At 47.0% G+C, this 14,357-nt stretch overlaps 1 protein-coding gene across 1 annotated transcript in view; it reads left to right on the plus strand.

The window, feature by feature from the left end:
* The first annotated feature begins 5 nt into the window (after positions 1-5).
* Positions 6-14,357, plus strand: part of LOC125433265 (protein unc-13 homolog A-like) — a 126,853-nt gene continuing 112,501 nt past the window's right edge. The window contains exons 1-6 of the mRNA XM_048497766.1: positions 6-92; positions 281-400; positions 3,828-3,899; positions 5,928-6,147; positions 10,028-10,255; positions 13,213-13,354. Coding sequence (XP_048353723.1) covers positions 6-92; positions 281-400; positions 3,828-3,899; positions 5,928-6,147; positions 10,028-10,255; positions 13,213-13,354 — 869 coding nt within the window. The remainder of the gene's footprint in view (positions 93-280; positions 401-3,827; positions 3,900-5,927; positions 6,148-10,027; positions 10,256-13,212; positions 13,355-14,357) is intronic.

The raw sequence follows: 14,357 nt of genomic DNA on the forward strand, positions 1-14,357 counted from the left end.
GATAGATGGTGCGTCTAACTCTGCTTGGACAGTATCCCCCTGAAGGCCAGAAGGCAGTCACCCTCTGGCTCCCTTCCATCCGTGCTCTGATCGTACATGAATATTCGCCATCTCTGGGGGGCTTCTTCCCACTCTAAGGATTCCCCGGTTGATGTAGAGAGATGCGTCCCCATCAGGAGGAAGGGATCACTGTGGGTACCCTTTGACTTGAGACAAACATGGGTGCTGCTTCCCAGCCAAAAGCTGAGGCGTCTTCACGAATTCTCCTTGACAACATCAGGAAGAGGCTGAGGCTAGGGTTTTGGAGAACCTCCAAGGGAATGCAGGGGGACTCCTCGGTGGCCAGACAGACAGCTACATTCACAATATACGGGAGCAGGACTTCCAGCAGGGGTCAAACGTTAAAGGCCTATGGAAGCATTAGTGGGGTGTTAGTGGTGGGCCTGCCTCCCCTTCCTCCTTCCTTTGCCAGTGTTTTCTCCTCTTCCACTGCCAGCGGTGGTTGCTCTTGGCCATTGGCCACTGTTTGCTCTCCTGTCCGAGAGTGCAGTGAGAGTGATAGAACCAATGGCCTGCCTACTCTCATCTGCTGTGCCTGGAAAGAAGAGGAAACACTCGTGTGCCGTTTTGCCAAGGGCCGCCTGGAGCTGGCGCCACGCAGAAGGTGGATTTACAGCTAATTGGTTTTTCTTTTAAAAAAGCTTCATTGATAGGTTGAGGAAGTTGCTCTAGCTGAAACTTTGGAGGATCCCCAAGGGAAACAAAGCACTCTACTTACAACTCAGCTGCTTAATGCCTTGCTCTAAGCCCCAGGTGTCAAACTCGCGGCCCTCCAGATGTTTTGGACTACAGTCCGCATCATCCCCTGCCAGCATCATGCTGGCAGGGGATGATGGGAACTGTAGTCCATAACATCTGGAGGGCCGCGAGTTTGACACCCATGCCTAAGCACTTGATGTTGATGACCATGTTACAGAAAGCGTGAAAATATGTCATTTGGGAGAGACAGGACTCCCAACCTAACCTATATTTAGAAGCAGGTTACAATTTATCCAGATCTCTGTCGATCTTAGCGCTCTTTTTGTTATCGTGGGTCAAGCTAGGGAGGAAAGGCTTGCCTTACGATTTGCCTAGTTGCTTGTGTGTTAACTGCTTTTCCTTTCTTCCTAATCTTGCTCCTTTTCGGCTGCCCAAATGTTTGATAGGCTATGGTAAGTACTGCCCTTTACTTTCCTTATTTTTTTAAAAAAATCCTGGGTTTGCCATTCTTTCTCGTGGGCTTGGAAGGTCCATCCAATCTGGAACTGGTTACGAAGATTAGCTTTTTAATGGGAAGCACAAGAAGCGGGTGAATCCGACGTTGGCCAGGTGCTGACTCTAGTCCAGTGGCCACTGGAATCTCAGGTGTTTTCGTGATGTCTTCATGATGCTTTCTATTAATTCTATTAATTCTGATTTTTAAAAAGATTGCTGATGTAGATGAGTGTCAGAATCCCAGCCCTTGGTCTGATCTCTTGAGGCTTTTCATGCATTGCTGTAAAGGATCAATCTATCAATAGCTGTTAATCAGGATAGTGTAACAGAGCCTCCATTGGTAAGAGCACTCTGCTCCAGCAAACAAGAAGTTCCTCATGCCATATTCATGGACTTAGAAACAACAAAGACGGGCTGGCTAAATATTCATATGTGTGTAATAGTATAATCCAGTGTTTCCCAACCTTTTCGAGGTCAGGGTTCCCTTGACCTCACTCTTCATATCTCACAGTACCCTTGCCGCCACCCTCCACCTTCCCCTCCCTTTGCCCCTGCTTGCCACGCCCCCTACCTTCCCCTCCCAGGGTGAAGGGAAGTACTGGGGGTGGTGGCGGCTGCTGACCTTGTGGCAGGCCCTGCCCCATGGGTCAGCTCCATGTCCTTGCTGGCGCCGGTGGGAGACACCACAAAAATGAGGGGGGGCAGTATTGTTGCCGCGGTACCCCTGGGACATGCTCACGGTACCCCAGGGTACCATGGAACCCTGGTTGAGAATGTCTGGTATAATCATTTCATGAATGTGGAGAGGTTCCACCTATGAGCTTTTGGTTGTGCTTATTTACTGTTCTATGGAGACTTTCTTTCCTATAAGTGAACTGAAATAGCTATATTATGAATTGTTATAAGCGTTATAAATAGAATTTGTTGTTAGAATGATGAATTACCATTGAGTAAATTACAGGAGTGTAAAGAACTTGTAGGAAGGTTCTGAGATGTACATTTCATTGATTTTTTTATGAATGATTATACTATTACATGCATATGAATATTTCGCCAGCCCGTCTTTGTTGTTTCTGTGTTTGTACATAGCACACCTTTGCTTGATACTCATGGACTTCCCAGATTCATTCAATTGATACAGGATGGGGGACTGGATAGAGCTTGGGTCTGATCCACTAGGACCCCGTTTGTGTTTGGCAGACTGCCCAGTGGTTCCTTAGGGCCAACAGCAGTTTTGAGAAATCTTAGGAGTGGCCAACCTATGGCGCTCCAGATGTTCATGGACTACAATTCCCAATTGGCCATGGTGGCAGGGGCTGGTGGGAATTGTAGTCCATGAACATCTGGAGTGCCATCGGTTGGCCACCCCTGTCAGATTAATCCCTGCCTCGTTTCATCTACCTTTACTGTCTCCGAATTGGAAGTAGTGGTCTCATCTGATGTGGTCTCAACAATAACTTTAAAAGTACAAAAACTTTAGCTCAACCAGCAACCAAGTTAAACACAAGAGTTAAAATCCTTCAAAACTGGATTTTTCGTCAGGGGAGGAATGTTTATGTTAGCAGTACCAACATTTCAGAGTATCTTTAGGAGACCCTCCTGATGATACCACCCAGGTTTGGTGAAGTTTGGTTCAGGGGGTCAAAAGTTATGGACCCTCAAAATGTAGCCCCATCTAGTATTAGCTCCCATTGGAAACAATGGGGGATGGGGGCACCCCTTTGAGGGTCCATAACTTTGGATCCTCTGAACCAAACTTTACCAAACGTGGGTGGTATCATCAGGAGAATCTCTTGAAAAATCCCTGAAATTTTGGTGCCACTAGCCTAAAAACTGCACCCCCAGCGGTCAACAAAGTAAAAACCCTAAAATATTTTTTAAAATACACCTGACTCGTGTATAAGTCGAGGGGGGCTTTTTCAGCACAAAAAAAGTGCTGAAAAATTCGACTTATATGCGAGTATATACGGTAGGTTTATACCATGCTGCCTTCCCTCCCAACTCAAATGTTTAATACTGAGTATCGAATATCAGGTGAATAGGTAGCAATCCAGAGTATATTTGCCAAGTATTTGCATGTGTAGGGAATATTTCCTGACAATCTTCAAGGGAGCAGAATTGGGAGCAGCGTAGTTCGTTCCAGTCATCTTTCAGTTGATGCAAACGTTATATCTTCTCAAGCCAAGGGGGCCTCCACTGTCGCTGGCTGCTTTCCCAACAGGTTGTCCATTAACTTTTTTTTGGTGTTTGGAATATGCTGCCACAGGAGGGGGTGATGGCCACTAACCTGGATAGCTTTAAAAGGGGCTTGGATAGATTTATGGAGGAGAAGTTGATTTACGGCTACCAATCTTGATCCTCTTTGATCTGAGATTGCAAATGCCTTACCAGTCCAGGTGCTCGGGAGCAAAAGCCGCAGAAGGCCATTGCTCTCACATCCTGCAAGCGAGCTCCCAAAGGCACCTGGTGGGCCACAGCGAGTAGAAGAGAGCTGGACTAGATGGACTCTGGTCTGATCCAGCTAGCTTGTTCTTATGTTCCTATGTTCTTATGTTTACCCTTTCTTCCGACAGTCCTTGGTCCAGTCCAGGAAAGCCGGTATCACGTCAGCACTCGCATCGAGCACTTTAAACAATGAAGAGCTAGTAAGTATGACTCACCTCCTTCCCTTTTGGCATACACGGATTTGCTTAGGGGTTACCAACCTGCAGGTGGTGACTTGAGACCTCCTGGGGAACTGGAGAATTCCTGAGTGCATAAACGGCCATACTTTTAAGAATACTATTACCTTGTCTTTCTCACTCTATTTGCATGTCAAGATGAATTGTTGATTACAGTTGATTACAGTCTATAAGAAAACAAATATGTGTCTAGGGTTAGTTTGCCCTATGACGCGAGGAACGCCCCCTGTTATGAGGTAGTAAAGTTGTTTTGTCTGCCTCTCTATGGCTCATTCCGCATGGCACAAAAACAGCAGTGTGAAAACGGTGTGAAAATGGTGTAAAAGGGTTTAAAGTAGTATAAAAGGGTTTATACCATTTTCACATCATTTTTCACACCACTGTTTTTGGCCCATGCGGAATCAGCCTATGATTTACAAGGGCTCAATATAGAATATGCATGTACACTTTTTAAAGAATTTTACTACATAGTTGATATTTATAATTGTTGTGTTTTTATGTAAATTATGCTGGAAACCGCCCTGAGTCCAAGAGGAGAGGAGTGGTATAGACATTTCATTAATTAAATTAATAACGTCCATGGCAAATCGGTGGTTTTGGCCCAAACCAAATTGACTTTTGTCCAAAAGGGATTAACTCTAGAAGGATGATCCAATGTGGAATGTTAATGAATACGTTATTCTAGTGCAGGGGGGGGTCAAACGTGCGGCCCTCCAGAGGTTCGTGAACTGCAATTCCCATCCGTCCCTCCCAACATGAGCATTGGTTATACAGGCAAGGGCTGATGGGAATTATAGTTCAGGAACATCTGGAGGGCCGCGAACGTGACACCTGTGTTCCAATGTAAGCCCCAGGTGCCCAAGATTCCAGATGCTCTAGGTGACACTCTTGAGTCCTAGCAAGGTTTTAGGATTTCTTCACAATCATCCTCATCTTTTCTGAATTATTGTAGACTGCGAATATGCCATAAACCAGGGGTAGGGAACCTGCGGCTCTCCAGATGTTCAGGAACTACAATTCCCATCCGTCCCTCCCAACATGAGCATTGGTTATACAGGCAAGGGCTGATGGGAATTATAGTTCAGGAACATCTGGAGGGCCGCGAACGTGACACCTGTGTTCCAATGTAAGCCCCAGGTGCCCAAGATTCCAGATGCTCTAGGTGACACTCTTGAGTCCTAGCAAGGTTTTAGGATTTCTTCACAATCATCCTCATCTTTTCTGAATTATTGTAGATCTGCTAGTATCATGCCATAAACCAGGGAATTCCTTGCGCTCCTCCAGATAAATTAGAACTACAATTCCCATCCGTCCCTCCCAACATGAGCATTGGTTATACAGGCAAGGGCTGATGGGAATTATAGTTCAGGAACATCTGGAGGGCCGCGAATGTGACACCTGTGTTCCAATGTAAGCCCCAGGTGCCCAAGATTCCAGATGCTCTAGGTGACACTCTTGAGTCCTAGCAAGGTTTTAGGATTTCTTCACAATCATCCTCATCTTTTCTGAATTATTGTAGACTGCGAATATGCCATAAACCAGGGGTAGGGAACCTGCGGCCCTCCAGAGGTTCGAACCACCCCATCCTGCATTCTCCCAACATGGTTGGCAAAACATGGGAATTGTAGTTCACGAACCTCTGGAGGGCCGCGAATGTGACACCTGTGTTCCAATGTAAGCCCCAGGTGCCCAAGATTCCAGATGCTCTAGGTGACACTCTTGAGTCCTAGCAAGGTTTTAGGATTTCTTCACAATCATCCTCATCTTTTCTGAATTATTGTAGACTGCTTAATATTGATAAACTAGGAATCAGCTTCAGATGTTCAGGAATCCACAATTCCTCATCGTCGCTTTCTGTCAGCATGGCCAATTGGCCATGCTGGTAGGGGCTGATGGGAATTGTAGTTCCTGAACATCTGGAGAGCCGCAGGTTCCCTACCCCTGCCATAAACAGAGTGTGGACGTGTGACTGTGTTTGTTCTCTCCCTGTAGAAAAACCACGTTTACAAGAAGACCCTTCAAGCCTTAATCTACCCCATCTCTTCCACAACGCCCCACAACTTTGAGGTGTGGACGGCCACCACACCTACCTACTGCTACGAGTGCGAGGGCCTGCTGTGGGGCATTGCACGCCAAGGGATGCGGTGCACCGAATGTGGGGTGAAGTGTCACGAGAAGTGCCAAGATCTCCTGAATGCCGACTGCCTGCAAAGTGAGTTGTCAGAACGGGTTTGGGCGTTGAACACACAAGGAATGGAGGGGGAGCAAGGAACGGAGAGAGTTATTTAAAAGCCAACATGTGTTTGGAATGAATGGAATATAAGGAAGAAGAAGAAGAAGAAGAAGAAGAAGAAGAAGAAGGAGAAGAAGGAGAAGAAGAAGGAGAAGAAGGAGAAGAAGGAGAAGAAGAAGAAGAAGAAGAAGAAGAAGGAGAAGAAGGAGAAGGAGAAGAAGAAGAAGAAGGAGAAGAAGAAGAAGAAGAAGAAGAAGGAGAAGAAGGAGAAGAAGGAGAAGGAGAAGAAGGAGAAGAAGAAGAAGAAGAAGAAGAAGAAGAAGAAGAAGAAGGAGAAGAAGAAGGAGAAGAAGAAGAAGGAGAAGAAGAAGAAGAAGAAGAAGAAGAAGAAGAAGAAGAAGAAGAAGGAGAAGAAGAAGAAGAAGAAGAAGAAGAAGAAGAAGAAGAAGAAGAAGAAGAAGAGTTTGGATTTATATCCCCCCTTTCTCTCCTGCAGGAGACTCAAAGGGGCTGACAATCTCCTTGCCCTTCCCCCCTCACAACAAACACCCTGTGAGGTAGGTGGGGCTGAGAGAGCTCTGAGAAGCTGTGACTAGCCCAAGGTCACCCAGCTGGCCTGTGTGGGAGTGCACAGGCTAATCTGAATTCCCCAGATAAGCCTCCACAGCTCAGGCGGCAGAGCTGGGAATCAAACCCGGTTCCTTCAGATTAGATACATGAGCTCTTAACCTCCTCCGCTTCTTCAATTCACCAAGTCGCCCTTTCAGCGTTGTGTCTCTCCTGGAAAGCAAACCTGTTTTCTTGCACCAAATTGTCCCGTAAACTGTGCACTTTTTAAATAGTATTTGAGCCCAAACAATGTAGCCCCAGTAGATTCGTACCTAATGTGCATTGTTTGAATAAAATAAATACAGCACTGGATTTTTCCTCTTAAATTACCACCAGCAAAACAGCCCCAGTAAATATAGACCTAATTTACATTATTCGAATAAAACAAATACTGCACCGAATTTTCCTCCCTAAACGACTTCCTACGAAACCGCTCCAATAAATATGTACCCGATGTATGTTGTTTGAACAAAACAAACAAAGCAATGATTTTTTTCCCTCTTAAATTACCCTCAGCAAGGCAGACCAGGTAAATATGTACTGAATATATGTTGTTCGAATGAAACGAACACAGCACCGAATTTTCCTCTTAAATTACCACCAGCAAAACAGCCCCAGTGAATATATATCCAATTTACATTTTTCAAATGAAATGAATACCACACCTAATTTCCCCCCCTAAATTACTCCCAACAAAACAGCTTCAATAAATATGTACCCAATGTATACTGTTTGAACAAAACGAATAAAGCAGTGATTTTTTCCCTCTTAAAATATCCCCAACAAAGCAACTTTGGTAAATATAGACCTAATATATGTTGTTTGAATGAAGCGAATACAGCACTGAATTTTTCCTCTTAAATTACCCCCAACAAAGCAGCACCCATAGATCTGTGCCAAATGTACGTTGTTTGAACGAAACAAATACAAAACTGAACTTTTCCTCTTAAATTACCCTCAGCAAGGCAGCCTCGGTAAATACGTATGTACTGAATATACGTTATTTGAATGAAACAGATACAGCACTGAATTTTTCCTCTTAAATTAGCCCCAAATAAGCATCCCCGGTAAATATGGACCTGGTACATGTAGTTTGAATGAAAAGAATACAGCGCTGGATTTTTCCTCTTGACCACCATTTTGAATGGCCTTTTTCCCCCCATCAAAGGCCTAAAAAAATATGTCAAAGAACGAAAGGATTCAAGGATGGCAGCAATGAAGGTGGGCAAAATGGAAGGGGTTACGGCAAAAGATGTGAAAAACAAAAGAAACAAGATATACATCTTTGCACATCCCTATGAACTATCTGGCCCTGAACTGGATTGCCCAGGCTAGCCCAATCACATTAGATGTTAGAATCCAAGCAAGGTTACCCGTGTATAAAAATTTCGGGCAGGAGACCATCACTGTCCAGGGTATGGTGGAAGGCAATAATTCAACCATCTCTTGTTTCCCTCACCTGCACTGGATCAGTACCCCAGACTGTCTATTCATTCTCATTAAATGTTGGAATTTAAACAGGGTTGACTCTGGTTAGAACCTGAAGGGGAGGCTATTATGGAAACCTATGGTCGATATCTGGAAACATGTTTTTATTTATATCCCCTCCTTTCTCTCCTGTAAGGAGCCTCAAAGGGGTTTACAATCTCCTTTTCCTTCCCACCTCACAACAAACACCCTGTGAGGTAGGTGAGGCTGAGAGAGCTCTGCAGAACGGTGACTAGCCCAAGATCACCCAGCTAGCATGTGTTGGAGTGCACAAGCTAAAATGGTTCACCAGATAAGCCTCCACAGCTCAAGTGGCAGAGCGGGGAATCAAACCCGGTTCTCCAGATTAGAGTGCACCTGCTCTTAACCACAACACCACACTGGCTCTCTGAGAGTTCTTTGGTGGCAGAGCAGGGAATCAGCCCTGGTTCTCCAGATTATCCTACAGCAGTCCAAGGTCAGCCAGTGAGCGTCATAGCTGAATGGTGTTTGGAACCCAGGGCTCCATCTTCTCAATCCAGCACTCTTAACCATGATATCACTCTAGGAACAGATGGATCTCATTATAATACTTAACCTTTACATTGTGTTTCGAAATGAGAGAGGTTCTTCTAATGCATTCTCTTGTAATTTTTACTGTAATCAGTGTGGAGTAATGGTTAGAGGTGCCAGACTAGGATTTGGGGGGGAAATCCCCAAACTGCCATTACATTTGCTGGGAGATCTGGGGCCAACCGTCCAGGCTTGTTGTGAGAATAAAATGAGAAAAAGAGGATGTTGTAAGTTGCCCTGGACTGTTTGGAAGAAGGGTGGGATAAAAATATTTTAATCAGTCCAACAAGGTAGGGAAGTGTTATTATCCCAATAGTCCTAATGGAAGTCCAGAAAAAGAGAGTTACTTTCCTGAGGCCATCCAGAAAACTCCAAGAAGGGCCTTCAGGAACGTCTTACCCCATATGTCCCTGTGCGGCCTCTGCGTTCGGCAGAGGCCAACTTGCTGGTTGTCCCTAGCCCTCAATGATGTGGCTGGCCTCTACCCGGGCCAGGGCCTTTACAGCCCTGGCCCCTGCCTGGTGGAACACTTTACCACCAGCTATCCGGGCCCTGCGGGATCTTGGAGAGTTCCACAGGGCCTTTAAGACCGAATTGTTCCACCGGGCGTTTGGAGAGGCCGGCCGCTGATGTACGCCCTCCTCTTCCCCCCCCCCTTTTACACTCTGGACCCTTAATTTTTATGGGGCCCAACTCTCTGGGTTTGTTCTTCCCAGGGTGGGCCTATGCAGTTTTATGAAGTTTTATGCTGGATGCCAAGATAAATTTGTTTAATCCGCTGTTTTAAATGGGGTTTTAATGTGAATTGTTGAATTGTTGTTATTGTGTCGTTCGCCGCCCAGAGCCCTTAGGGGGAGGGGCGGTATATAAAAATGATTATAAATGAATGAATGAATGAATGAATGAATGAATGAATGAATGAATGAATGAATGAATGAATGAATGAATGAATAGTTTTGTGCGTGTTATATGCTGTCAGGCTATATTCCAACGTATGGTGACCCTGTGAATGAAAGACCTCCAACGGATCCTACCGCAGATGGCCTTGCTCATTTCTCGCAAACTGAGCAAGGCTATCTGCGTCAGGACATGTTGGCTTCCTTCCTTGAGGTAACTCATCTCAGGTGGAGTCTTCCTCTTTTTAAAGGTGCCGTTTTAAGTTTTAAAAGCGACCATTTTAGACCATGACACCTGCTGTTTGTGCCTTCAGGAGCGGCAGAGAAAAGTTCGAAGCATGGAGCCGAGGACCGGACGCAGAATATCATCATGGTGCTCAAAGACCGCATGAAGATCCGGGAACGCAATAAGCCAGAGATCTTTGAACTGATCCAGGAGATCTTTGCGGTCTCCAAGACCACTCACACGCAGCAGATGAAGGCCGTCAAGCAGAGCGTCTTAGACGGCACCTCCAAATGGTCGGCCAAGATCAGCATCACAGGTAACAGCTTCTGACCGCAAGCCAGCTTCTGCAAGGCTTTGACACCCCCCTCGCTTCCCGCCATGGCAGCGAGATAGGGGAGGCTTTGAAAGACCACTCACTACCCCTGCCATGGCGGGAAGGAGGCAGCCGGCTTCTGCGAGCCTTTCAAAGGCGCCTCACTCCCCCTGTCATGGCAGCTAGAGTGAGGCAGCTTTCAAAGCCTCCTCGCTCTCGCTGCCATGCTGGGAAGCAAGGCGCCTTTCACCAGCACAGGGTGCAGAGATCCCCACGGGGTCTCGGATGGAGGTGGGGAGGGGAAGCGGCCCAGGGTGCACCCTGCACCAGGCTCAGATCCAGGCTGGAGCCGAGCCCAGCGCAGGCTGCAGAGATCCCCTGCCCACCTCCATTGGAGACCTCATGGGGCCTCGGATGGAGGTGGGCAGGGAAAGTCGGCTGCTGCATTTCCCACCCTAGACTTATACTTGTTGTACACCGCCCTGAGCCCTTCGGGGGTAGGGCGGTTTATCAAATTGAATTAATAATAATAATAATAACAACAACAACAACAACAACGATGATGACGATGATGATGACGACGACGACCACGACGACGGCGGCGGTGATGATGATGATGATGATGATGGTGGTGGTGGTGATGATGATGATGATGATGATGATGATGATGATGATGATGATGATGATGATGATGATGATGATGATGATGATGATGATGATAATAATAATAATAATAATAATAATAATAATAATAATAATAATAATAATAATAATAATAATAATAAGTTTTCCCAGTTTTGGAGGGCAAAATTAGGTGCCTCGACTTATATTTGGGTCGACTTATACTCGAGTATATACGGTAAGCAGTATAGACCACAGTTCCTATATACAGCAGTTCTGACCCCAGTGTCAAGACCTGCCTCTATGCTTTTGGGTCTTGCCATAGCTCCAGGGGAGGACAGGAGTTTGTGCCATCCTGACTGTTCCTGATTGTAATGTGTATTAGAATATAGGTTCAAGCTTTGCTATGTAGGATTGCATGGGCTTAATGACACACCTTTCCCAGGCTGGGTGCACCTGGTCTGTTATCAGGGAGTGTGGCCTCAGGAGCAGGAGCAAACTTGAGAAAGGATGAGGGAGAGTAGTGGGGAAGCTATTGCCTAGTAATGGAGCAGAGGCTGTTTCCGCACGGGCGGATAACAGCGCCCCAGGGACGCTAAAAACTGCGTCCCTGGGGAGGGGTTCGCATGGCCGGCGCTGCTGCATCGCATCAGCACCGTCCTCACACACCCCAAGCAGTGTGAAGGCGCTGTTTTCAAACCCCACTCAGGGAATGAGGTTTTTGCAAAGCAGCATCTTCCTGCCGGCACAGTGTGAACAGCACCGGTGGGAAGACGCTGTTTTCCCCGTCCCCTCCACTCACCTCTTCTGGCAGCATCGCTCTGGAGGACTGGAGGGACACGCCCACACTGCCTTCTGACCCCTGGAGGTCGGAGGGTAGTGTGGGCATGTCCCTCCAGCCCTCCAGAGCAACGCAGCCAGAAGAGGTGAGTGGAGGGGACCGAAGGACAGATGGTTCTGTGTGGAGCCGCCTCTCCTGCTGGGGAGGAATTGGGGGTGCTCGCACGCTACAGTGCGAACAGCCCCCGAGCCTCCACCGGCATCATTTATGCCAGTGGAGGTTTGTTTCTGCCCATGTGCGGAAAGGGCCAGAGAGAGGGGAAGCGCTATCTTATTGGGACAGTTTGGTGCAAAAGTTTAGCCTTGGCAGTGAATCATTGAAGTTTAACTAGTTTGAGTTCTGATCAATAAACTGATTTTGGCGTTTTCCGCACGGACCATATATCCTGGGATGGGGAGGTGAAACATCCCAGTTTGAGCATGATTTCCGCATGGCTTCTGGCCCTGAATCACTACATCGGCAGTTCTTTTGAAAATCCCACTCCCATGCAAACACCGCGGGAGATGGACCGGTTTATTTTTCCTGCCTGCTCCCCCCGTCCCGCAGCTGCAGCCAATCAGAATGTTGGGAAAAAAGAAACGTTGGCATGGAAAATGAAAAAAAAAACCCCAGGGACTCGTGCATAATTACCTGGAGTTTTTCCTCCCGATCTTAATATGATAACAGGCAGCCATGTGAAGGGAGAAACCAAGATAGAAACAACCCGGCAGGGATGTAGGTATAGATTTTTTAGGGGGGGTGGGGGTGGAGCCACACCCCACCTGCCCCTAGGGCATGGCCACGCCTCCCCAAGCCCCGCCCCATCTTCTATTAGCTCCCATTGGAAACAATGGATGGGGCACTCCCTTTGGGAGTCCATAGCTTTGGACCCCCTGGACCAAACTTCACAAAGCCTGGGTGGTATCAATAAGAGACTCTCCTGATAATACATCCCAGGTTTGGTGAAGTTTGGTTCAGGGGGTCGAAAGTTATGGACCCTCAAAAGTGTAGCCCCCATCTTCTATTAGCTCCCATTGGAAACAATGGAGATGGGGCACCCCCTTTGGGAGTCCATAACTTTGGACCCCCTGAACCAAACCTCACCAAACCCGGGTAGTGTCATCAGGAGAGTCCCCCAAACAATCCCTGAAAGCTTGGTGCTGCTAGCCCAAACAATGCGCCCCCTGCAGGCCAAAAACCGAAAATGCACTAAAATGTTTTAAAAACCCACAAACGGAGGGGCGGAGCTTCGGACATGAATGGGGGGGTTCAAACCCGAGAACCCCCTCCCCTTACCTATGTCCACGCAACCCAGTATGTATGATCCCAGTTTTCCCCCGGGATAGTATGTCCGTCTGGAAAACGCCTTTGATTCTATTCAAGTCTGTTTATCGGGAGATCCACAAAACACGGCACGCAGTCCCTAAAAAGCCCTCGTGAATAATTCAGTTTTGCATAGTTTGGGGGAGCCCAGGCAATTCAGAGCCTTCCTGACCTGACCTGTGTGTTTCTTTGGCAGTTGTTTGTGCACAAGGCTTACAGGCGAAGGACAAGACTGGCTCCAGCGATCCGTACGTCACTGTCCAGGTTGGGAAGACCAAAAAGAGAACGAAAACTATCTATGGCAATTTAAACCCCGTGTGGGAGGAGAACTTTCATTTGTAAGTGACTGCCGCACCCTGAACCGTTCAGTAATAAGACTCTTGGTTCCAGTTGGTTTCTTGATTATGAAAGAGCATCAGAAAATGAGCATTTGGGCTTCTTTTGTCAGAACTAAGCATAGTCAATATGGAAAGCACCAGCATACCCCTCGTCACCCCTACGCTGTCACCCTGCCCTACCAACCGCACCCCAAGGGGGGTGGGGGTGGCACCTCTCCAGTCCCACAGTCTGCTTTAAGGCGAAACTGCCTTCCCCCACTGGGATCAAAACCACCTACATTCCACACTACTGAGCAGTGGCGTACCTAGGCAAACTGGAGCCCTGGGCAAAACCTGAGTTTGATCCCCGCCCCCAACAACAACAACCTTTATTAGGCATTGAAAGAATGAAAGAAAGAAAGAAAACAGGCATTGGCAGGAAGGGGTGGATTTATAAGGAGAATCTGGGGAAATTTAGGGGGTGCTGTTGTCCGGGGTGCAATTATTAAGATAGCAGCACCAAAATTTCAGAGTATCTTCATGAGTTTCTTACTGATGATGTTTCACCTAGAAGCCGAAAGTTTGGTTCTGTCTGAAAGTTATGGACCCTCAAAGATGTAGCCCCCATCTCCTATTAGCTCCTATTGGAAACAATGGGGGATGGGGACACTCCCTAAGGGGGTCCATAACTTTTGACTCCCGAAACCAAACCTCACCAAATCTGGGTGATATCATTAGGACAGTCTCCTGAAAAATTCCTGAAATTTTGGTGCTGCTAGCCTAAAAATTGCACCCCCTGCAGGCCAAAAACAGAAAAAACACTGAAAATGCAAAAAAATCCCACCTGCATTTTTGGCGCCCCCCACAAGGTGGCGCCCTGGGCAACTTCCCACTTTGCCCAATGGGAGGAATGCCTCTGCTACTGAGAGATCTGCAATCGCAGGTGGCTAACAAGCTGATAATGGGTCTGAGAAAATAAAACCAGTTTAGGGTGGAGGACGGAGGAGTGGGGGGTTAAACAGAA

Source organism: Sphaerodactylus townsendi, linkage group LG05, assembly GCF_021028975.2.
Source record: "Sphaerodactylus townsendi isolate TG3544 linkage group LG05, MPM_Stown_v2.3, whole genome shotgun sequence".
Lineage (NCBI taxonomy): Eukaryota > Metazoa > Chordata > Lepidosauria > Squamata > Sphaerodactylidae > Sphaerodactylus > Sphaerodactylus townsendi.